The following is a 25396-nucleotide window of genomic DNA, read 5'->3' on the forward strand; positions in this document are numbered from 1 at the left end:
ACAACTCAGGGCAAGGAGGATGTATCAGAATAGAAAGTCAGTAATTTTAAAAAGCAGATTAATAATATCTGTAAGAAACATGTCTCAGAAATAATAACTTAATTACTTTTACATAGCAAAATAAATATCCTTCAAAAAATTAGGACAATTCATACTCTGCTGCCAATCTAATTCTGATCTCCTGTGCTTTCTCTCTCCTTTTCTCTTCATACACATGGCCAAAGATGAAAGCTCCTTGCTCTTCTCCCATACCTAATTCTTCTCTACCTGTGATCCTCTATTAAAAAATGTCTCAAGACTTCCCTATTTTCCCATACGCTTTACTTAAAAGGATCAGGATCTCCAAAAGTGTGCTGAGCATTAAAAGATTCAAGGAAACATATGCTCTAGGGATGCTAAGCTTTCTAGAACCACAATTTAAAACAAAGGGGGAAAAGAAAGGGCTAATGAAGCAAACAGTGACAAGTGTTTCTACTACCTGTTCAGTATAGATTTTCTCATTTAGACCTTACAACAATTGATGAGGTAGTTATTATCTTTCATTTGCAGATGAGGCAATTACATTAATTGAAGGTTTGAATCTTTCAAAAGATTAAAAAAAAAATTAAAAGTGGGATTCAAAACCTAGGTCTGACCACAAAGTCCATGCATGTACTTTTTACTAAGTTTTCCAGGTGGCAACAAAAAGGTGAATAAATAATACTGAATAAATATGATATGTTCACCATTCCCTTGTGGTATAGTAAAAAAAGGAGATGCAGTTAGAAGGGACTCTGCCAGATCTGGGAATCTTGGGGAAAACAGTGAGGGGATAGGGAAGGGAGGGAAGAGAGGATATGGAACGCAGAAAGACAACTCAAGATACTTCTTAGAGGACCTGTGCCAAATAGGCTGAATGAAGGAACTTCTTGACATGGAAACTGCATTATCTTCTAAGCAGTTTTGGGAACTAGACCTATATCAACCTAAGTTCTGAAACTTGCTCATAGTAAATCAGAAAATAACTGCTATCAGGTCACACTCATACTACATCAGAGAACAACTGCTATCAAGTCAGTGTTTGATTTTATGACAAGATGAACTAGAAGCTTTAAAGGTCAGTAAGGCTGTTGCAGCCAGACTATTTGGATTCAAACTGTGGCTCTACCACTTACAAGCTTTATTGCATGTGTTTCTGTTTCCCCATGTCTGTGCTTCAGTTTCTCCGTCTGTGAAACCGGGGATAATAACTATACCTACTCTCAGAGGGTTGTTATGTGAAGATTAGGTGAGAGAATCCTGGTAAAAAGCAATTAGCACAGAATGTGACACATAATAAGCCAATTCAATAAATGTCATTTATTGTCATCACTATGTTGATAACAATTTTCTGTTTTACTAGTAGAACAGTACTATTAAGTGCCTTTAATAAACATGCTGTCTTTATGTTTTTCTGTCCTCAAGAGTGGAACTGTAAAATGTAGTTTAGAAATAAAGTGGCTTTGGGAGACAGGCAAGACTCTAAGATGAGCCTGTGGCTAAGCCACTTGTCCTACCTCCTCACTTTCCTAAAAAGCTCTGCTATTCCTGAAACATAGGATTGGGAGAGTTACATTATACCCTAAGGCTCCACTCAGTGACCTGCATCTGATAAGAAGCCTTCATCATTCTTTCAAGCTCATAAAGACAAAAATTTCTTAATGAAAACAAAACTTGAAAAAAAAAAATGACACCTCTCCCACTGCCCTTCCCCATCCTCCCATTCCCACCATCCTGTCCCAACACACACATTGTGAGTCTCTCCTCCTTTTATGATTTCCATCTGTAATGGAACTTACATTCACTCTCTGAGCGGGTAATGGTGGTAGAGGTGATAGGCTACCAAGAAGATGAAAGGCACAGAAAAAGAAGTCCAGGAACACTGAAGACGAACATCAAATTAGCTACTCTGATTGATTTGCCTTGAAACGGCACATTTCAGAAAATTAAACCTATATGAGCAGAAGTGTTTCCCCCTTACTATGGGCTAAGCATGGATGAACAAAAGAAACTAGAGTAAGACTGAACCAAGATATTTCTTCCCTGTAGAAAGAGTGTGAAAGGAGGTGATGACAGATCTAAAGGACTACGCTATTGTACTCAGAGGTCTATCTAACTCAAGCTGCTAATGTGTCTTCTGAATTTTGACTGGGAAAAGGATCTCCTAGAATTTGAACATAAACACCTATATAATTGAATGTGGCTTTTTCCCCCCCTTTTTGTATTTATTTCAGAAATGAAAAATGGTATACTAGAACTTGCTCTTGTATTAAAAAGAATGTAAATATTTTATAAATAGTCTTCCTACCCATATGCTACCTTGATGATTACAGTTTGTATTTTGTTGCAAATCACATATTTTCTCTCTCCCCTACAGAAATGCAAAATAATGACTGCAGTATAAAATATAGGTATCTTAATTCACTCAATCATAAATGATTATATAAATTGTTTGATAAAAATTCACTTAGCAGACCTCTACAACAAAAGGACAAAGCAATTTAGGACAAAAGTGAACATATGGATAGTAAGAGGTCTAGAATTAGCCCGAATGCACCTCTTCATACACTGCACAGTGTATAGTCAGAGGCTCCCTGGCTCCCTGGCAGCCAGCATATTATTATTTAAAGCCTAATTTGCAGATCACATTGCAATAAACAGCCATCAAGAGAAATCAAATGGTCTAAGAGCTTATCCTTCATTATAAATTAATGGCCCTTTTCATTCATTGGAAGAAAGGATATCTGAGTTCTTACAAAATACACCTTAAGAAAAAGAAATTTTATATATTCTAAATGAATTCCTGGAAGAAATTTGGAGGGCAAGGGATTTCCCCTTAAGTACTCATCACTAGGAACCGTAACCCCCAACTAACTAGCTATGATTCCTCCACATCCTACAAATAGCAAGCATTTCAAAAGGGCTCCTCTAAGACTTATAGACATCAATTATTCCCTACTGACATCCCAAGTCAAAACAGCCTGCCAACAGTCAGTGTGCTGGCATAGCACCAAAGGTTCTGTGAATTTTAAGCACAGCAGTGAAAAGACTGAAAATTTTGAGAACCAGGTTCTTAATGACTGGAGGTGGATTAGTCAAATCTGTTCAAGTAATAAAGGCAGAGTGGAAAAAAATGACCTAGTCATTTTGATGCTTTTGGTATTTATGGTAATAAACATGAATCATGATGAACTCACTGGCTATTAAATGCAGAGGTCATAAGTACTTCAATAGGATTTCCATAGGAATTCACCATTAATTAGCTGGATCATTATTTGAAAAGTGTTATTGAACTATCCTAGCATTTGCACAACCATTCCCCTAAAATTGGTCCTTCCCAGCTGAGGGGCAGTTAATTCCTTAACAAACTGGTCATTAACTCCAGTAACTGATTTTGTGGGAATTATGGCACTTATAAAGCACATTCAGGAGTTTATAAGAAACACTGCCTTTTCTTTTTTAAAGAAATTTGCAGCTGTAGTTCAGCAGGAACAGCAGAGGAGGAAGAAAAAATCAGCTCTCTCTGGACTGTTCTCACAATTGATTTTCTGCCAATTAAAGGGCAAAACACATGTTGATAGGTTTTGAATTTTAAATGTCTTCAGATTTTTCATCTCTGAAGTGATTAGTATAAATGTCATTCAGCTACTAATTTTGTAAGACACTTGGGATTTTCCATTCACAGTTCAGTCAAGCAGAAATATGAGTTCTGAATAGCAGAACTCAAAGCCAAATTTCTGCTTCTGCAGTAGACCCAGCCCAACACTTTGTGAAAACAGAGTGAGAACACCAGGTATGGACCACATTATTAGCCAGATTCTCACTCCCGTCTACATTCCCTGTCTTCTTTCTAGAGAGTACCCTTTGAAGTCACAAAGGCTCCATGCAAAGATGAGAGAAAAGTCGGAATATGAGAACACATAGAACAGAACAGCATAAGGGTGATATATTACTGCTAGACAGTCTATATGACTGTAACATGTTTAAAAATCACAAGTGACTTTAAGTTTACAAAGGAATTAGAGCCCTCAAAGCCTGATCAACATAATGAAAATGCCACAGGGAAAACAAACAATTACAAGATAATTGCAAAATTATTGAACATGTATATTGAGTATACTGAAATACACTAAAAATATATTAAAATGCATTTGAACATCTTCAATATATTTCCATATAACTTTATGCTTACTTTATTAGAGCCTAAAATATAGATGCATACCAAAGACAATTAGATAGCCTTAAACTTAAATTTGGAAATCAATTTTTAGGATTACAACTATACAGGATGGCCTTCTGTTTTATAATAGATTTGTCCACAGTTTGGGGTTCTGTATCTTTGAATTTAATAAAAATTTAGGATAACTTGGATAAAAACCAAAACTTAAGGGGGAATAAAGGACAGAATTTATAGGTTACAATGACTAATATGAAAATATCAAGTGTAAAAACAGTTTTGTGATACCATGACTCATGGATAAACAAATTTTATGTCTAATTATTTAATTTCAAAACTATGAGAAACTGAAATTGCAAATTTACAATTAAGCTAAATAGCTCTGATATACTTTTGATGGATTTTCATTGTTTTAGTATATAGAACTTTACTTCGTAATATACATTCTTTTTCAAATATTTCTGCCTTCTATTATTTTATTACCTCATCTCTACCAATCTTTCATTACATCCAGAACATACAAGTTATTTGTAATACACCCTATAAAATATGCATACTTGTGGTATAAATGATAAGGACCAAAATGAAGCCCTTACCAACAGCTGCTTTCTAGCTATTACAGGGCCATATCATTGACTTAAAATGCTTTGGTAAACTCTGACCATATAGAAACGCAGACACCCCAGGCAATAGTCACACAAACAGTATTGGAACCAGCTGGTGGTAGAAGACTCTTAAGAAAAAAACACTTCTTGATTTAATTGGGAAAACAGGAGGAAGTATAAATTTTACTGCCATTAATAACTTCAAGTAATCTTGATATGACTCTACCTCACCCTGACTTCTGGACATGTGCTTTTTGTTAAAGCATTTGCCACATCTGACCCTTATTGTTTGCTCACTTGATCAGGTAAGAAAATGCAGGTTTCTTTATAGGAAAAATGAGGCCTATTAAAATTGAGAAACAGTACAGCAGTCTATGAGGACTGTATTCTGAAACAGATGTGTGAAATTCCATAACAGTTTGGTAATAAACAGACCAAAACATGTTTTTAAAAAATAAACAAAAAAATTTCTTAAAGAAATCCATCATAAATGCAACCTAGTTAAAAAAAAAAAAAAAGGAAACACCTCCTAATGGAAAAACATTAACGTAATGATTTCCAAAGCTTTTAATAAACAAGTCAGAAAAGGTCAGCAGCAAAATATTGCTCTCTTCACAAAATAAATACAAGTTTTATTTCTTCTTCTTCTTTCTTTTTTTTTTTACATGGGCAGGCACCGGGAATCGAACCCGGGTCCTCGGGCTTGGCAGGCAAGCATTCTGAACTGCTGAGCCACCGTGGCCCGCCGTTATTTCTTCTTTTTATGATACTTTTGATAGACTAAAAATTAGGCCAAAGTAATATATCGTGAACAAAGTGAATTTAACATTGTGGGAGAATTTCAAAGGATGTTCAGAACTTAACTTTTTCAATGTTCCTTTAAGGACATATGATAGATGGTCAAAGAAAATAACCCTTAATTTCTAAGTGATCAAAGTTTAGAGTCCAACAGTAACTGTTCTGATGAGCTTCAATAATAAAGGAAATCAGGCTTGTCTCAACTAGAAGAAATCAAATATTTATTACTTAATACGTGGTCCAGCTCTCTACATGATGTTAAAATCTTTCTACAGCCCTGGAAAATGCCTTGAAATCCAGATTATCTAAGTGTAATCTAGATCAAAACGAACCTGGTTCCATTCTTACTCTTAAAATCAATTCTGGGTCTACTCACAGAATGTAGAAATATTCATATCCATTTGCAATACCTTAGAAAAACTCAAATTTATCTTCAAAAAAAGGCAATATAGTCTAATATTACTCTGACTAAAAATTTGGATCCTTTTGGAAATGACTCATGTGGCACTGAGACAGGCTCTGATGTGTTATTGAATCTAGATGCCCCAATTTTCCTGCCATAAACAGCAAAGTTAGTTTGAAATTTTAAATAGAGTGACCAGGCAGAAAAGCGTAAAAGAAGTGAGAGAATGTGCCATGAAAAAAGCTAAAGAATATTCTAAGCAGAGAATAGGAAGTACAAAAGTCCTGATACAGGAGTGTGCCTGTTAGGTTCAGTGGAGAGCAAGGAGGCCAGCATGACCTCAGCAGAAAGAACAAGGGAGAGAGTACTAGAAGATGTAGTCAGAGACATAAGGAGCAGGGACAGAATTTATGAAGTCTTATAGGCCACTGTAAAGACTTTGGTTCTTTCTCTGAGACTGGAAGGCAATGGAAAATTTTGAGCATGATTTACCTTTTAATTGGATCACTCTTTGCACTGTATTAAAAAGAAACTATGTGCCTATGGCAAAAAAAAAAAAAAAAAAAAGAAAAAAAAGAAAGAAAGAAACCATGGGCAAGGGCAAAAGCACAAAGACCAGTCAAGATGCTACTATATTAAATTAGGAGAGAAGACAGTGGCTGACAGATTGAATGTATGGGAGAAAGGAAAGAGTGGAGTCAATGGTAACCTCCTCCCCAACCCCAAAGGTTTTTTGGTTTGGTTAACTAGAAAGATGAAGTTGCCATTCACTGTGATGGTAAAGAATGAAAATAGTGGATTGTGGAAGGATGAAGTGGAAATCAGGAGCTTAATTCTTAATGTGTTAAATCTTAGATGCTAATAAGGCAAGCAAGCGGTAACATCTGAAATAAGGATATCAGAGAAGAGCTTGGGATTATCTATTTTTCTATTTATATTTAGGAGTTATCAATATATATTTTAAATCGAGTGGATGAAATCACTAAGGGAGTAAGTAGATAGAGAAAAAGCTCAAGGACTAAACCCTGGGGTGAGGTGAGGGGCATTCTTATGCTTAGAGAGTAGTGATATGAAGAGGAAGCAGAAAAGGAGACTGAGAAAGAATGGGTACTTAGGTGGAAAACCAGAAGAGTCCTCTGTGTAGGAAAACAAATGAGAAAAATTAAAAGACGAAGGAGTGATCAACTGTATCAAATGCTTCTCACAGGTTGATTAGTATGAATGCTGCGAATTGACCATAGGATTTAGCAATGTGGAAATGATCAGAACTTGAAAGGAGTAGTGTAATTAATGGTAGGGTGGGAGAAATGAAAGCCTAATGGCAGTAAGTTCAAAAGAGTACAGAACAATGAGAAGCAGGGAAGGAAGGAGAAAAGAAAGGGAGGGGAGAGAGAGGGGAAATATGAATATGAATATATATGCAAGGGAGGAAAGAAATCGGAGACAGAAAATGAAGACAACTTTTTTGAGTTTTGCCATAATGGAAGAATGTATATATGTTCTTGTTTATGAACCCCCTCAAAAAAGATGCATTATAAAACATACGCAAATTCTGACTGATACATAGAAAGCTATTAATAGTTGTCTCCAGGTTGGGAAACAAGTGGCTTATGGAGTAGAGGAACTAACTTTTCATTTTATTCTTATTTCAGCATGTATATGTGCTACTTTTTCAAAGAACAAAAAGCCAAAAAGAAAAGAAAAATGGGATGATAGCTAGAGGGGGAAAGAGTAAAAATGGGAGTCAAGAAGACTCTTTCTTAAGATGAAAGAAATAGCCCATTTGTTTGTCGATGGGAATGATATACGAGAGGAGAAAATTGCTGCAGCAAGAATACTGAATAAGTGAGAGGGAATGGGATGGAGAGGGAGGGTTGGCCTATTGTTTAGAGCAGAGGCAAGTATATCAAATAATAAAGGGAGAAAAGAGAAAATACAGAGGTAGATGCAGGTAGGAGGGTAAGTGTAGTAACATGAATTCATGGAAGTTCTCTTCTTACTGATTCTATTTTCTCACTAAAATAGAAAGCAAGGTAATGACCTGAAAGGTTGAAGACAGAGGTGTTGGTTGTTTGAGGACAAAGTAGAAGGAATGTAATTCACACTTAGAAGAGTATAACCAAGAATTTTGGATTTAAGAAATGATTATGATTATTGATTCATTATATAGATATTTCTTTTTTACTTTCTAGTATATTAGAATAGCAAGAGGGAAATTATTAAACTGTAATCCAGCTATCATGATCTCTGATAATGACTGTATAACTATATATCCTATATTTCTACATCTATATCTATATGTTGTAGTTGTAAAAACCTTGTTACTGACCCCCAGTTGTATCCCCTTATCCTCTTTTCAACTTTAGGGACTTATGATTACTAAAGACAGCCCCTAATGTTTACTAATGAAGGGCCTTGAATCAGCCCAAAATAGTCCATCCTAATTCCAAAACTATCTTGCTAAATGGAGCTGGATCTAGCCAAAATTGGCCCACATGCATAATAGCTTAAACTTTAACCTATAAGTGACCTATACCTCATAATACTAAAAATCATGCATATTAAGGTCGCCATTTTCTTACATACGTTCTGTGACTAAGCATGTAATCAATCTGTGCATGCTCACAATTAAATCATCTCTAACTTCGTCATCTCAAGCCACTGTGCTCATTATCCTAAGACCTGCCCATCTTTTGATATTATAAAACTATCAGATTTACTGCAGTTTGGTGAGAGATTTTTAGGCCGATAGGCCATCTGATTTCCTGCTTCGTGCTTAGCAATAAATTCTTTCTCTCTTTGAAATTCCATGAATTGGTCATTTGAGCACACTGGGCAAAGAGCCCACTGCTTTTCACTGGTATCAATAGTGGGAGAATGACCAGACTAAAGATATGCAGTATGAATACCGCACAGTATTAGAAACCCAGTATTGGTTAAGTATTTCAAACTCAATATATATATATTGCTATCCTTTTGTGCTCAGTTTTCTCAGTCCCCTTCCACCTATACCATGACATGCCTCCCCCATTCTCTTCACAAAGCATCAAAGAAATTGGTAAAAATGATTCTTACTAAGATGTGAGTGGTACTGAATACTCAAATGTCCACAAGGCAAAACAGTCAATATTATTAAATGTCTAAGAGGAAGTAAAAGTTATCCTTGGGGAATGGGAGGGTTTGGGTCCAGTCTAAAGACATTCATACACAAAGATTTAAAAAAAAAAAAAATCAAGTATATTTTGGCCCAATCAAACACGTTTCCTAGATGAATTTGTGCTGCTAATTTGAAGCTCCTTGTATATTATTACTACCAGGGATTTATATATTTAATAGGAATGAAAACTTTAAAGAAATGCTTTCATCCAGAAGTTTTCAAACCATCCCTGGATAGTCTACAAGGTCAAATCATTTTTATAACTACTCTTTACTCACATTCTCTCATGAGTGTATCATGGTGTTTTCCAGAGGCTATGATACCAAATGTGACACCACAACAGATTACTGAGGGAGACAGGCAAGCTAGTAGATTTAGTCATCTACTAAATCTAACTTTAAAGAGATCTGCAAAATGCAAAACAATGTTACTCTTTCCACTACTTTTTCATTTTGGAAAAATATAGTTATATTTTTAATTTTACTCAAATGCTTATAAAAACATTTATGTTAACATATGTTCTATTTTTTGTTATTTAAGTTTTTAAAATATTTAAATTTTTTCCATTTTAATTTTGAATATAATAAATATCATAGGAAAACCTCCATAAACAAAAACTCTTTAGGTCCTCAATAATCTTTAAAAGTATTAAGGATCCAGAGACTAAAAAGTATGAAAATTGATGCTCTAACCACTGAATTTCTGTAATTCTCTAATAGAGAAGACTCACAAGATATCAGAGAAATTGTAGAAACTGGTTGTTACCCTATAATTCACAGCCAGCTACCTAATCTGTCTAATCATTAGGCAGATTATTTTAAACAAACGCAATAATTATAATTTTAATAAATGCAAAAATTCACATATGAAGGATAAGACCTGTATATTTTATAAGATTTATTCCCTTGAGTTTAAATTCCTTTGAGAATTAAGTTAAAATTTTAAGTTAAAATTTTAAAAGCTGACATGAAAACTCAGAATATTACTTAATTAAAAAATGTAAAAACATTTTTAAATATTGTATAAACTCAAAATTGTTCAAAAGAGCTCACCAGTGAAATCTGTCAGTTTTTATTCAAAATACATTAAATCTGTTTCTGTTTTCTTTTTTCTTTCATTTACATGTAGATTAATGAGTAATTTGCAGTGGGGTATGTTCAATGAGTTTTTAAAGGATGGCTTTTCAAATTCCTTTTTATTATAAGTAAAATATATGAATGTATAACTATGTTCCTGTCACATGTGCTTTTTTTTTTTTAGATGCATGGCCTGGGAATTGAACCCGGGTCTCCCACATGGAAGACAAACATTCTACCATTGAACCACCCTTGCACCCATGTGTGCTAGTTTATAACAGAAATTCATTTTCAATAAACTTTAATTTTAGAGCAGTTTTAGACTTACAGAAAACTGCACATTGAGATCCCATATATTCCCCTGCTCCCATCCCCACTAAATTTCTCCATGACATTTTGCATTACTGTGTTATATCTATTATTGCCAATACTGATACATCATTAGTAATTAAAGTCTATAGCTTAAGTTAGATTTAGTCTTTGTACATACAGTTTTATGGGTTTTGATGAATATGTCATGTATCCATTATTTTTTTTTTTTTTTTTTTTAAGGAAAGACAGAGAGAAGGAAGGAAGGAAGGAAGAAAGGGAAACATTTTTTAAACATTTTCTTGTTTTTTTTATTGTATTCTGTTTCTCCGTTTTTGTTACATGGGCTGGGGCCGGGAATCGAACCGAGGTCCTCCGGCATAGCAGGCAAGCACTTTGCCCGCTGAGCCACCGCGGCCCGCCATGTATCCATTATTATGGTTTCATATGGAATAGTTTCATTGCGCTACTAATGCCCTGTGTTCCATTCTCTTTGTCCCTCATCTATCCTGTGGCAATTACTGATCTTTTTACTGTCTGTATAGTTTTGCCTTTTCCATAATGTCATATAGTTGGAATTATATGGTATGTAGCCTTTTCAGACTGATTTCTTTTACTGAGAAATATACACAAGTTCCTCCATGTGTTTTCATGTTGATAGTTCATTTCTTTTTATTGCTGAATAATATTCCCTCGTATAGATGTACCAGAGTTTGTTTAATCAGTCGCCAACATATTGAAAGGCATCTTGGTTACTTTCAACTTTTAACAATTATGAATAAAGCTGCTATACACATTTGTGTGCAGGTTTTTATGTGGACATGATTTTTCAACTCCTTTGGGTATATACGTAGGAGTGCAATTGCTGGATCATATGGTAAGCCTATGTTTACCTTTGTAAGAAACTGCCAAACTGTATTTCAAAATAGCTATACCACTTTGCATCCCTACCAGCAATGAACAAGACTTCCTGTTTATTCACACACCCTTGCTGGCATTTGGTATGCTCAGTGTTTTGAATTTTAGCCACACAACCAAGTAAGTGTATATTGGAAAGATTTGTTTTTTAAAGAGTACTCTCTATAAAATACTTCCTCTGCCATTATGTGATATTCAAGACACGTAAGAATGGATGTCATGATGAACTAGGCCCTTCCTAAAGGGCACATTTCAGTTTGGTATTTATGTTCACTTTTGAACATCAGCCCCCACAAAATAAAACAATACTTAGCTTATGGAACATCCAAGCCAAAACAACCAAAATGTGCAACAAAATATGTGCCTGGTGTATCAGATAAAAAACTAAGAAAATTTAGTTTATCAAGTTACTTTTGAAATGCTAACAGTACATTCTCCAGGATAATAAAGAATACACTATTCTCACCTGCCATACCGGAGACTCCTGATGACTGCCCATGCAAAAAAAAAAAAAAAAAACTATGTCAATGTTTCCTCACCATCACTCAACCCAGGATACTCCTGAGACAGATCAAGGTCAAATGCTTCAAAGACTTGTGACAAAGGATGTTTTTTTTTTTTTTTTAATGACCTGATTCTAAGATAGGCCAAAAAATATTTAAGTACTTTTTAAAATTACCTAACAAAAAATACCATGAAAAAAGCCTAAACTAACTAGGCCCAATCCAATTAGCATATAACCAGATTTACTGCCTCTGGCTATGAAAGCTCTCCCAGATGGTAACACAGTTACCAGACATCAGAGGCCATAAGTCAAAGTATCATCTAAGGATGAATAGAACTGAAAAGATTTATCATTGATCCTGAACTAAGTACAGTTAGGTTTAGGATCCTTATGAGAGCTAAGGAAAATAACACCAAAAAGTGAAGTCAGAAACAAATGAATAATTTTGATGGAATGAAACAAAAGGAGAACAGACAAAGGAATATCTAGATAAAAGGTTTTCCATGGAACCAAATAAAAATCTTGAAGCATTTTAAAAGATAAAGACTTTTTTCTTTACATGCATTAAAAAAAAAAACAACTATTCAAACAAACCATTTTCAGGATAACTGGCAAGAGGAATTTTAAATGATGGTATTTAAAATTCCTTATGGATCTCTTCATGTGTTGCGAGTGTCAGAGGAAAAGGATTATTTAGGAAGCTTAATTCAAAATTCCAAAATCAAAATGCTTTATATGATAAAACGGAATATTGAAATAATTGTTTAACATCAATCTCACATGGACTGAAATGTAGTAGTTAAATGTTTCAGGAAAAAAGAAAAGGGGATTAACTATTCATATAGCACAGATTTATTAAAGCCTGAAAGATTCACAATTCATTATACTCTGGTAAAAATAATCTATAACTAACTTTAAGAAATATTTTTTAGTTATGGGTCATGAAACAATAATAAAGAAACCCTGCTTAAAACGTGATAGTATTTCCAGTTGAAACAGCATCCCTTAAATATCACTTCTGAAAAATTCTTCCTCATGTACATAGCCCTGACAAATTGCTTTTGCCTTCTGCATCTTTTTAAAAATAAAAGATTTCTAAAAACTGGGTAATTCTTTAAGACAGTCATCTGTGAATATGAAAATATTTTAACAATAAATTTATTTCTGAAGAAAAAAGCAAACTGACCACTCATTTGCATCAATGCTCTTTAATTCCTTCTTCATGACTACAATGAAGAAAATGCACCCAAAAATTCTTTAAATACTTGATTTAGAGAAGTTTCCTTTCCATTTTGTTTTCAATTTCAACTCCATGGAGTCACTCCAGGTACTTCTCAAAGAATAACCTAAAATAATCTAGATTAATCTACTGTTCAACTCATCAATAATTCAGCCTATTCACTTTCTCTAGTTCAGAATTTTTGAATTGAACATCATATCAATCAAAGAACATAAAATCAATTAGTAGATCATAACTAAGCTACAAAAGAAAACAGAATGATAGAAAATATCATAGTGCATTGCACATAGAAAAGATACTGTTTTGTGAACGCTTTTGTTAATGTTAAACAAAATGGATAACATATGTCATAAATATATAATACATTCAACTACACACATACATATATATATCACACACATATAAGTACTGTATTGTAGTGTGTATTAGCTAGGTTTCTCTAGAGAAAAAGAATCAGCAGGAAATATCCGTAGATATAAAAGTGTCTCACATAACTGTGAGAATGTACAGTCCAAAATCCATAGGGTAGGCTGTAAAGCTAAAGACTCTGATGACGGGTCTGGACACACTCTACAGGAGAGGCTTGCCGGCCAAAGCAGAGAGAGAGTCTGTCTCTTCTGAATTCTCCTTAAAAGGTTTTCAGTGATTAGTTTAAGCATCACTCATTGCAGAAGACACTCCCCTTGGATGATTACAAATGGAATCAGCTGTGAATGCAGCCAACATGACCATGATTTAATTCCATGAAATGTCCTCACAGCAACAGACAGGCAAGCACTTGTCCAACCAGACAAACAGGTACCACCTGGCCAAGTTGACACATGAACCTGACCATGACATAGTGTAAACTACATCCTACTATGAATTGGTGTAAAATGTTTGAAAATGTCTGAAAGTCACTGCTCCACATGAGTGTTTCCTATATAAAGTCCATGCTCTTTAAAATGTTTCCTCCTTTCATCCTCTGTATAATAATGGTTGCCAAATATCAGAGAATCACTTACTCAATTGAAAAGTTTAGCTAACTCTGTTAGGAGTTACTGATTTAATATATATAACATATATATTAGATGCTATTTAATATATAAATTTTCCATATAACATATAAAATTAACATGTATTTTAACAAATCTAATTTTTTTTACCATTCTAGTAATTACTTAATAGGAACACAATTATAAACTAAACACAATTTCACTGAACACAGCAGAGTCACAATCAAGCAAAATTGTGACTTTTCCTTCACTTTCAAAAGATGTGGTTACAATGTCCATGCAATAAAGTTCAAGAACATTACTAGGAAGAGAATCCTTGGGGTATTCATTTGGAATTCATTTTTTAAAATATGCAATTCAAATAAGTTTAATTTTGGTTTCAAGACTCAGGAGATTCCAAATATATCATTGGAGAACAAGAAAATTGCTGCTATCAAAGGCTGGTATAAAAGAAATGAGAAGTGACAGCCAAAGACAAGGAGAAGAAAACAGAAAAGTTGTATATAAAAACTAAACAAACATGGCACTGGGGCCATTTAGCAAGGAGATATCCTTGAACACAGTGATAATATATATAGCCCTGGATAATAAGTTACCTTCAGAAATGCAAACTTGAATCAATGATAATAACAACAATAATAGTTAACACTCATGTAGCACTTGAACCAAGGCAATCTGACTGGGTCCATGCTTTTAATTATACTATTTCTCAATAAAAATTTAAATTATGGTCAGGGTATTAAAATAAAATTAAGAAAATATTTAATAAAACAAAGACGTAGTCAATTTTTAAAGACCTTCATACAAAATTACTCAATGCCCTTAACAGTAGAAGCCTAGAAAACCCACTTTTCAATAAAGACTCATTTATGGATATCTACTGTTTGCACTCGATATTTTAACAATAATTTTGTGTTATTATAATTCCCTAACATTTACTGAATTATCTTATTTAACTCTTCTCTATCACATGTACCATTTTATCTTCATAGCGTAGATGACAAAATTGACATAAATATTAAGTTGCCCCAAATCATAAAGCCAATATTCAAAGCCCTGCAGTCTTTGATCTAATCATATATGTCTCAACAGATTCACTTTGCTTTCAATCAGTTTTTACAGATAAGTCAAGAACAGAGATGGAAATTTTTAAAAGTGACCATCTCTGGCTATACAATATCAGGTTAAAATAATACCAGCTTTTTAATATCCTCTGTAAATTGATATCCTAGGGATTAATATTTGAAAGAAAAAAATGAAGCAATCTATAAAAGAATTACTCAAAAAGGAGGTAGAAAAGTTTTCAGTTGCTCTCATTATTTAATGCTTTGTTATCTTTCTATTAGGTAAGAAATTTGTCACTTCTCAGTAATAGCCTTAACTTGATGAACTCTGGTATATTTGCTTAAAAATAAACCTATCTATCTGACTGCTATGTCTCCTTTAGTGATTTCCTCTTTCAATTCTTATTCACATGTTATAGTTTGCGAAGGCTGCCAGAATGCAATACACCAGAAATGGATGGCTTTTATAAAGTGGATTTATTTAGTCACAAATTTATAGTTCTTTGGAAGAAAGGCAGCTGGCTTTCATCTGGGTTTCTCTGTTACTTGGGAAGGCATATGGTGACATCTGCTGGCCTTCTCTCCTATTTCATGGGTTCAAACTGTTTTACCTGGGGTGATACCTTTCTGCATCTCCAAACGTCTGGGTCTGTGTCGGCTCTGAGTGCTGCACTGAGGTGTTCTGAGCTAATTCTTTCTCTTCTGACTCCACCTTTTAAGCCTCCAGCTAATTAAATTAAACATCACTCATTGCAGAAGAGACTCCCTTTAGCAGATTGCAGATATAATCAGCCACGGATGAAATCCATGTGCTGATGATCTAAGTCCACAGGAACAGAATCACTGGGTACCAACACTACACAGCAAACATCACCATGTGCTTTCCCATGAGATGCTAAGCAAGCTAGACTGCAGAATTGTGTTCTAGAGGAGCTAAGTGAAGGCCTACCGATGCTTAGAGAGGAAACCACTGACATCAGAAGCTAGAAGCAACAGGACCGGGAACAAGGACCAGCAGATGGACCATACACCTTTCCATGCACCAGACAATGGCCTTTTTTGAGTAAAGGAATCTTTTCCTGGGTGCCTTAGTCTGGACATTTCTCTGACCTGAGACTTGTAAACTTGCAATGTAATAAATTTCCTTTATAAAAGCTGTCCCATTTCTGGTATATTGCATTCCTGCAGTTTTAGCAAACTAAAACATGCGCTTTTCAAAACTTATCTCCTATTATTTCCTTAGTCATAGCCTATGCTCAAACTGAGATGTCAATTTATTGTTTCTCATACTGATCTAACTCAATTTATGCCTTAGTTAATATTGATCACTTATCTGAAATACTTTCTATAGCCTTTATTCTTCATCCTTTATAAATATCATCCTGTTAAGTTGACAAATTTTTCAATGTCCATCTCAAATGGCACCTTGTCCATGAAATTTTCTAATTCTCCTGACCAATATTGATCAACATGGGAACTTTCTCTCTTTTGAACCACAATATACATTTATGGTGTACTATAAAGAAAAGCATTTTTTTATAGTACACAGCACTATACCTTGCCATAGTATATTACCAACATATTAATGAACTTATTAAACTGAACAGAAATACATATAGTATGTACAAATTAGAAATATATAGTATCCCAATCATTGAACATATATATATAGAATGCTTTTGTCTAGCAGACTTTTCTACACTGAACTAAATTTCCCACTAATGCTGGAAAGTACAAGCAACACTATCATTCATTTTTAAAAAGCATACCTAGAAGTGCAGTGAGTTTAGGAAGCAGTCCAACTTGTACCATCTTATTTCTGAGTCCTGTGTCAAAAGACAGGTTTAGTAAAAGTCGGAGGGTGATATTCAGCAGATCTTCATGTTCACAAGGTATCATTTTTACCAGTTTTTCAACAATATCCATCTCCACCTATGTAAATAATATAAATGCAATGAAGTTCTGTTACAAAATAAGACAAAACAGATTACAAATAATTACTTTGTTTTTACTATAATGTACTTTTACTTCATTAGTAATATGTGCTAATCTATATACTCCCATTTTAATCTATTAACTTCCCGGAAATCAAATTTTGAGAAAATAAATATTTCCTTATCATCCCATCCCCTCCATCACTCAATAGCTTCATCTATAAGATGAACTGCATTTGGTTCTTTTTAATGAACATCCCTAACTAACTGCAAGGCCCTATCCTAGAACAAACAAGATGTGGTCTTGGCCTTCAAGAATTCATGGTCTGATAGGCAGAGTGAATAATTAAAATACAATGTGTTCAAAAAAGGAACGACAAAGTGCCCTGGAAATAAATGTGGAGGGGATAACTAACCTAATTAGGACAGAAGAGATTTCAAATTAGGAACAAAGTCTTCAAAAATGTGTAAGATAAGGGTGCATGGGTGGTTTAGTGGTATAATGTCTGCCTCTCAGGTGGGAGACCGGGGTTCAATTCCAAGACCATGCACTCCCCCCCCCCCCCCCCCCCCCCCCGCAAATGGGTAAGATGGTACTGTCTGGTTAAGAAAGGCAATGGATTCCAACTGGAGGAAAAGCAGGTAGAGAGTTAGGCATAAAAGAACTTATTTAGGGAACTGCAAGTTCTTTAGTATGGCTGTAGGATAAAGTATATGTTGGGGAACGGCAGGAACCTATAAAGATAGACATCAAACAGATCATAAAGGGCTTTTAATGCTGTGCTAAGAAATTTATCATTATTCTATAGACAGTAGAGTGCCCTGAATGATTTTAAGTGCAGGGGATCAAACTAGGACCACAAAAACAAATAAAAAGACAGACAAGCAAAGAAACAAATAAATGAATAAGAGGCATTATATAGGAGAGAATGGAAAAGGTAGAGACTGAAGGCAGATGATTAGGAGCATATGGCATTAGATAGGTAAGATGTGATTAAAGTCTTATCAAAGAAAGGACAAAGAGGTTGAAGGGGAAAAAATAATTTGGGACGTATTTAGGCCAAGGCATTTGGACAAAAAGTAGAGATGGAAGCATTGAGAACAACTCTCCGTTTTTTGGCTTGGACAAAATGTTGGGGGTCCCCAAGATCATGCCTACATTTGGTGATTAGCTAAGAAAACCCACAGGACTCAGCATAGAGCTGTACTCATAGTTATGATTTATTACAGCAAAAGGATACAAAGCAAATAAGCACAAGTAAAGGCACATGAGGATAAATCCAGAAGAAACCAGTTGCAGGCTTCCAAGAGTCCTATCCCCATAGTTACAGAGGACATGCTTAATTCCTCCAGCACTGAATTGTGACAGCACACGTGCAATGTTGCCTACAAGGGACGCTCATTAGATAGCCAGTGCCCAAGGGTTTCATTGGGGACTGGTCAATTAGGGTACCTGCTGACAAGCTATACCAAAATTCCAGACTCCCAGAGGGAAAACAGGTGCTGACCATAAACCACATTGTTTATGCAAACAGTTTAGGCATAGTAAAGGTTCCTTATCAGATAGAGAATGTGGGGAAAAGTCCCTAAATTCAGTTTCCCACACACTAGCCAGGGGTAAACCTTGCAAGTAGGCCTATTAACCAAAAAAGAATATTTCATAATGTGAAAACTATAGAAAATTCAGTATTTTAGTTTCCATATAGTTTTATTGGAACACAGACATACTCATTCAATTACACAGTGTCTATGGCTACTTTCATGCTACAACAGCAGAGTTGGGTAGTTGTGACCAAGACTGAATGACCTGCAAAGCCTAAGCCACTACATCTGGTGTTTCATAGAAAAAGTTTGCTGACTACTATAGATTATGAAATCACTACATGAGACTTTGGAAAGAGAAAATCACACAGGACAATTTATTTGGTAATATAAGCCTTGCATTCACATTTTAAAGGTAATATTGGGGATTTAATCACGTAGCCTACAAAAGACATGTTCAAGTCTTAATCCGTGTTCCTGTGGGTATGATTAGAACATATGAACATACTTTTATTAGTTACGGTGTGGACTAGTTTGTGAAAAAGATGTTTTAGAATTTAGATAAAGCCTAAATGATTTAGCGTGGGCCTTTCAGGAAAAGGCAAAGGAAATTCAGATGCAGTCAGTCACTAGAAGTAAGAAGTCAGAAGCAGGAGAAGCCAGGGATTGAGGTAGGATCACTACAGGACAGAGGAATCCAAAGAATTGCAGCAAGTAAGCATCAGAATGCTATAGACTCCAGGAGAAAGCAATGACTGTTGAGACCCTGATTTTGGACTTCCAGCCTCCCAAACAATAAATTCCTATTGTTTAAGCCAACCAGTGTATGGTACTTATCACAGCAGCCCTAGCAATCTAAGACAGGTAGTAACCAGAAAATGTGGCTATAAAAACATCTCACATCTTTTAGTTATAAAGCAACAGCTAAAGAGAAATTCTACATATATCTATATATATATATTTGCATCATTACCAAATTACTTACAAATAATCTGTTTTTTATTTTTATTTTTTCAATGGCAGAGCATTTACTTTTTATGCAATTTTACTGATATATTCACATACCATATAACCGTACAAAGTGTACAATCAATGGTTCACTGTATCATATACAGTTGTGTATTCATCACCACAATCAATTTTTGAACGCTTTTATTACTCCAAAAACAAAAAATACATATAAGAATCAAAATAAGAAAGAACATCCAAAACATCCCATAAGCCTTATCACCTCCCCTCCATTATTTATTTTTTAGTCCTTATTTTTCTACTCATCTGTCCATACACTGGATAAAGTGAGTGACAGCCACAAGGCTTTCACAATACACAGTCCCACTGTAAAAGCTCTATAGTTAAACAATCGTCTTCAAGAATCAAGGCTACTGGAATACAGTTCAACAGTTTCAAGTATTTCCTTCCTGCTATTCTAATACACTAAAAACTAAAGAGGGATATCAATAGAATGCATAAGAATAACCTCCAGAATGATCTCTTGACTCCATTTGGAATCTCCCAACCAATGAAATCATTTTGTTTTATTTTTCGTCCCCCTTTTGGTCAAGGCTTTTTAATCCCATGATGCCAGATCCAGGCTCATACCCTGGAGTCAAGTCCCATGGTAGAGGGGAGGGTAGGGGAGGGCAGTGAGTTCACATTTGGAGTTGGCCACATTTGAGCAACAAAAGAAGTTCTCTGGAGGTGACTCAGGTATCATTATAAGTAGTCTTAGCTTCTCCTCTACAGGAATAAGTTTCAAAAAGGCGAGCCCCAAGATCAAGGGCTTGGCCTATTAAATTGGTAGTCCCCAATGCTTGCAAGAATATCAGGAATTCTCCAGGTGGGGAAGTTTAATATTTCCACATCTTCCCGAGTTCCTCAAGGGTACTTTGTAAATACTTTTTTTAGTGTCTGCTCCAATTACTCTGAGATATATTGGGGCATCATACCAACCACTACAACCAACAAGATCTCATTCCCTATTCAAGATTCCATGTAATATGGTGTTCAACTAAACTGACCATACAAGTTAAATTAGATGGTGTGCTAGAGAAAATAGAAATTTCACACCAAATAAACACTGCTTCCTTTGGTCTCACACAGAATTTGATCACTCTTATTTTTTCAACTGAAAGTCTAAAACATTCATTTAAACCACTCTTTCCATATCTTTATTGCTATCTTTCAATGACTTCATAAAAGTCACATTAATAATTGAGCCCTCAATATACTTTTATTCTTCTTTACTCCATGCTAAGAGAACTTAAAAAAAAAATAGTTAAGCTGACAAATCAGTACATGCCCACTCACACTGCAGTCATTTACTAAAGTTCTTCCTTAAGGAGAACAAATTCTTCTCCAAAGACATTCTAATTCTGGCTCTCCCTTTCTCCTATTTTAGTCTTCCAAGCAAGCTGCGCCTTCCTAGAACAATTTCCACAGAGCCCGGTTGATATTTGTCATATTTATATAAAGCTGTACTTCTTTCACTAGTTCCACTGAACAGACCAGGCAGCTTCTTCCCCAGTTTTATTTATTTAATTATTTATTCCACAAATATTTCTTGACTAAGCACTATGTATATATTGGTCAACAAGAAAGAAATGGTTCCTGCCTTCAAGGAACTTATATTCTAAAGGGGGTGAAATACAGTTAAGAAACAATCACACAGTTTAATTGTAACTGTGTAACAATTATATTGGAGGAAAGCACAGGTATCTTGAGAACATATAAGATGAGAACTTGATATAATCTCAGTGTGGGGAGTTGTCAAAGGAAACTTCTCTGAGGAAAGATATAATCATGCAGAGGTATAGAAGTTATCTGAAAAGGTAGGGGAAAGAGGGGTCTAGACTAAACAAACAGGGTTTTATAAAATTTTGCATGAGTAAAGGCTTTGAAGTGAAATGGAAAATAGGGCATTCACGGAACTCTAGAAATTGTCATTATGATCACAACATGGAGAACAGATTAGAAAGAGACAAGATTAATTGAGATGCTATGAGTTTTTAATCCAATCAATGGGTTAAAGGAGAAATTATAAGTGAAATCAGAAAATACTTAGAGATGAATGAAAATGACACAACACATCAAAACTCATGTGATACAATAAAGGCAGTGCTCAGATGGAAATTTATAGCTAAGTAGACCAATATTAAAAAAAGAACAAAGATAACAAATAACCTAATTTCACATTGTGAGGAACTAAAAAAAGAGAGCAAAGTAACCCCAAAGTTAACAGGAGAAAGAAATGATTAAGATTAGAATGGAACATTTGATCTTTGATAAGGCAGTCAAGCCAACTCACCTGGGACAGAGCAGTCTCTTCAATAAATGGTGCCTAGAGAACTGGATATCCATATGCAAAAGAATGAAAGAAGACCCATCTCTCACACCCTATACAAAAGTTAACTCAAAATGGATCAAAGATCTAAACATTAGGTCTAAGACCATAAAACAGTTAGAGGAAAATGTTGGGAGATATCTTATGGATCTTACAACTGGAGGTGGTTTTATGGACCTTAAACCTAAAGCAAGAACACTGAAGAAGGAAATAAATAAATGGGAGCTCCTCAAAATTAAACACTTTTGTGCATCAGAGAACTTCATCAAGAAAGTAGAAAGACAGCCTACACAATGGGAGACAATATTTGGAAACGACATATCAGATAAAGGTCTAGTATCCAGAATTTATAAAGAGATTATTCAACTCAACAACAAAAAGACAGCCAACCCAATTACAAAATGGGAAAAAGACTTAAACAGACACCTACCAGAAGAAGAAATACGGATAGCCAAGAGGCACATGAAGAGATGCTCAATGTCCCTGGCCATTAGAGAAATGCAAATCAAAACCACAATGAGATATCATCTCACACCCACCAGAATGGCCATTATCAACAAAACAGAAAATGACAAGTGCTGGAGAGGATGCGGAGAAAGAGGCACACTTATCCACTGTTGGTGGGAATGTCAAAGGGTGCAACCACTGTGGAAGGCAGTTTGGCGGTTCCTCAAAAAGCTGAATATAGAATTGCCATACGACCCAGCAATACCATTGCTAGGTATCTACTCAAAGGACTTAAGGGCAAAGACACAAACGGACATTTGCACACCAATGTTTATAGCAGCGTTATTTACAATTGCAAAGAGATGGAAACAGCCAAAATCTCCATCAACAGAAGAGTGGCTAAACAAACTGTGGTATATACATACGATGGAATATTATGCAGCTTTAAGACAAGATAAACTTATGAACCATGTAATAACATGGATGGACCTAGAGAATATTATGCTGAGTGAATCCAGCCAAAAACTAAAGGACAAATACTGTATGGTCCCACTGATGTGAACGGACATTCGAGAATAAACTTGAAATATGTCATTGGTAACAGAGTTCAGCAGGAGTTAGAAACAGGGTAAGACAATGGGTAATTGAAGCTGAAGGGATACAGACTGTGCAACAGGACTAGATACAAAAACTCAAAAATGGACAGCACAATAATACCTAATTGTAAAGTAATCATGTTAAAATACTGAATGAAGCTGCATCTGAGCTATAGGGTTTTTTTTGTTTTTGTTTGCTTGTTGGTTTGTTTGTTGTTGTTGTTTTTTACTATTACTACTACTTTTATTTCTTTTCTTTATATTAACATTTTATATTTTTTTCTGTTGTCTTGCTAGTTCCTCTAAACCGATGCAAATGTACTAAGAAACAATGATCATGCATCTATGTGATGATGTTAAGAATTACTGAGTGCATATGTAGAATGGTATGATTTCTAAATGTTGTGTTAATTTCTTTTTTTTTCTTTCCGTTAATAAAAAAAAAAATAAAATAAAAAAAAAAGATTAGAATGGAGATAAATTATACAGGAAAGAGCAAAACAATTGAGAAAATAAACAAAAAGTTTTTTGGGGGGAGGAGGAGCACAAAAAAGACAAACCTTTGGCCAAACTGACAAAGAATATACGATACAAAAAACCACGATCAGAAAAATTGTGATATCAGTACTGATCTTAAAGAAATAAAAGGATTCTAAGAGAATACTATGAACAGTTGTACACCATAAAAGCAGATAATCTAAACGAAACAGAAAAATTCCTAAATTTGACTAAATTGAATCCAGGAGAATTAGGAAACCTCAACAAACCTATAGAAAGTATGCAGACTGAATCAAAATCAAAATCACACCAAAGAAAAGTCTAAAACCGATGGTTTCACTAGTAAATTCTACCAAACATTTAAAGAATTAACACCCCAGTTCTGCTCAAACTCTTCCAAAGAATTCAAGAATAGGGAACAATTTCTAATTAATGCTATGAGGCCAGCATTACCCTAAAACTAAAGCCTGATAATGACATCACAAAAGAAAATTATAGGCCCAATTTCCCTTGTCAAAATAGATGCAAAAATCCTTAAAATATTATCAAATCAAATACAACAGCATATTAAAAAGATTATTCACTATGACCAAGTATGATTTATCAGAAGAATGAAAGGGTGGTTCAACACGTAAAAATCAGTCAATGTAATACACAAAATTAAAGCAAAGAGAAAAAAACTGCGTAACTATCTCAATTGAAAAGGCATTTGACGTTTCCTGGAAGATGGCGGCTTAGTAAGACGCGCGGATCTTAGTTTCTTCTCCAGGACAGCTACTAGGGGAGTAGAAACGATACAGAAAGCGCCCAAAGCCACAACAGAGATAAAAAAGACAGCGTACCCCATCCTGGAACGGCTGGCTGGCTGAGAGAAGCAGCTCGGGTGAGATCGCCGAGGCGCGCGGGCCTCACCGGGCGGGGCGGCAAGCGGCCGGAGTTACTCCCTTCCCCCTTCCCGGGCCGGCTGGGAGAATTGGAGAGGCGGTCCCCTGAAACCAAGGCGGCTGGTGCCCACACCACGCGCAGCCCCCCGGACCAACTGAGAGAATTGGATCGGAAATCCCCAGGCTGCGGAGAACGGTGACGGGTGGGAGAGGCCCCTTCCAAACCCGTGACTCCCGGGGAACGTGCACTCTCTCAGGCGGGCCGCTGCCGCTGGCGCCCTCCCGCCACGCTTGTCGCCCAGGGCCGACTAGGAAATTCGGACGGGCTTTTTCCCGGGCTGCGGCGACCAGCAACCCTCCCTGCGTTCGGACCCCGGGCCGGCTCAAGCCGCTTCGGCTAGCGAACCCCCCGGACGGCGAGAGTTTTCCAAAGTTTAAGGTCCCACAGCACCTTTCACTGGTGGGACCCGCAGAAAAACGTGTGCCACGAGCGCCACCTACTGGGCAGGATAAGAAAAACAGAACCCAGAGATTTCACAGAAAAATCTTCCAAACTTTTGGATCCAATACCCAGGGAAATCTGTCTAAATGCGCAGACGCCAACAGAAGATAACGGATCACGCTCAAATAATTGAAAATATGGCCCAGTCAAAGGAACAAACCAATAGTTCAAATGAGATACAGGAGCTGAGACAACTAATGCTAAATATACGAACAGAAATGGAAAACCTCTTCAAAATCGAAATCGATAAATTGAGGGAGGACATGAAGAAGACATGGGCTGAACATAAAGAAGAAATAGAAAAACTGAAAAAACAAATCACAGAACTTATGGAAGTGAAGGACAAAGTAGAAAAGATAGAAAAAACAATGGATACCTACAATGATAG

The 25396-nt window shown here is 35.6% G+C and overlaps 1 protein-coding gene across 8 annotated transcripts in view; it reads right to left on the reverse strand.

The window, feature by feature from the left end:
• KIFAP3 (kinesin associated protein 3) overlaps nucleotides 1-25396 on the reverse strand; it is a 219611-nt gene that overhangs the window by 79262 nt on the left and 114953 nt on the right. For all 8 annotated transcript variants that reach the window (XR_013174069.1, XM_077156924.1, XM_077156923.1 and 5 more), the window contains one exon: nucleotides 17035-17197. Coding sequence is in view for 7 of the 8 variants with exons in the window: in XM_077156924.1 (XP_077013039.1) it covers nucleotides 17035-17197 (163 nt within the window). In the remaining variant the exon portion in view is untranslated. The remainder of the gene's footprint in view (nucleotides 1-17034; nucleotides 17198-25396) is intronic.

The sequence above is a fragment of the Tamandua tetradactyla genome, chromosome 4 (genome assembly GCF_023851605.1).
Source record: "Tamandua tetradactyla isolate mTamTet1 chromosome 4, mTamTet1.pri, whole genome shotgun sequence".
NCBI classification, from domain to species: Eukaryota; Metazoa; Chordata; class Mammalia; order Pilosa; family Myrmecophagidae; genus Tamandua; species Tamandua tetradactyla.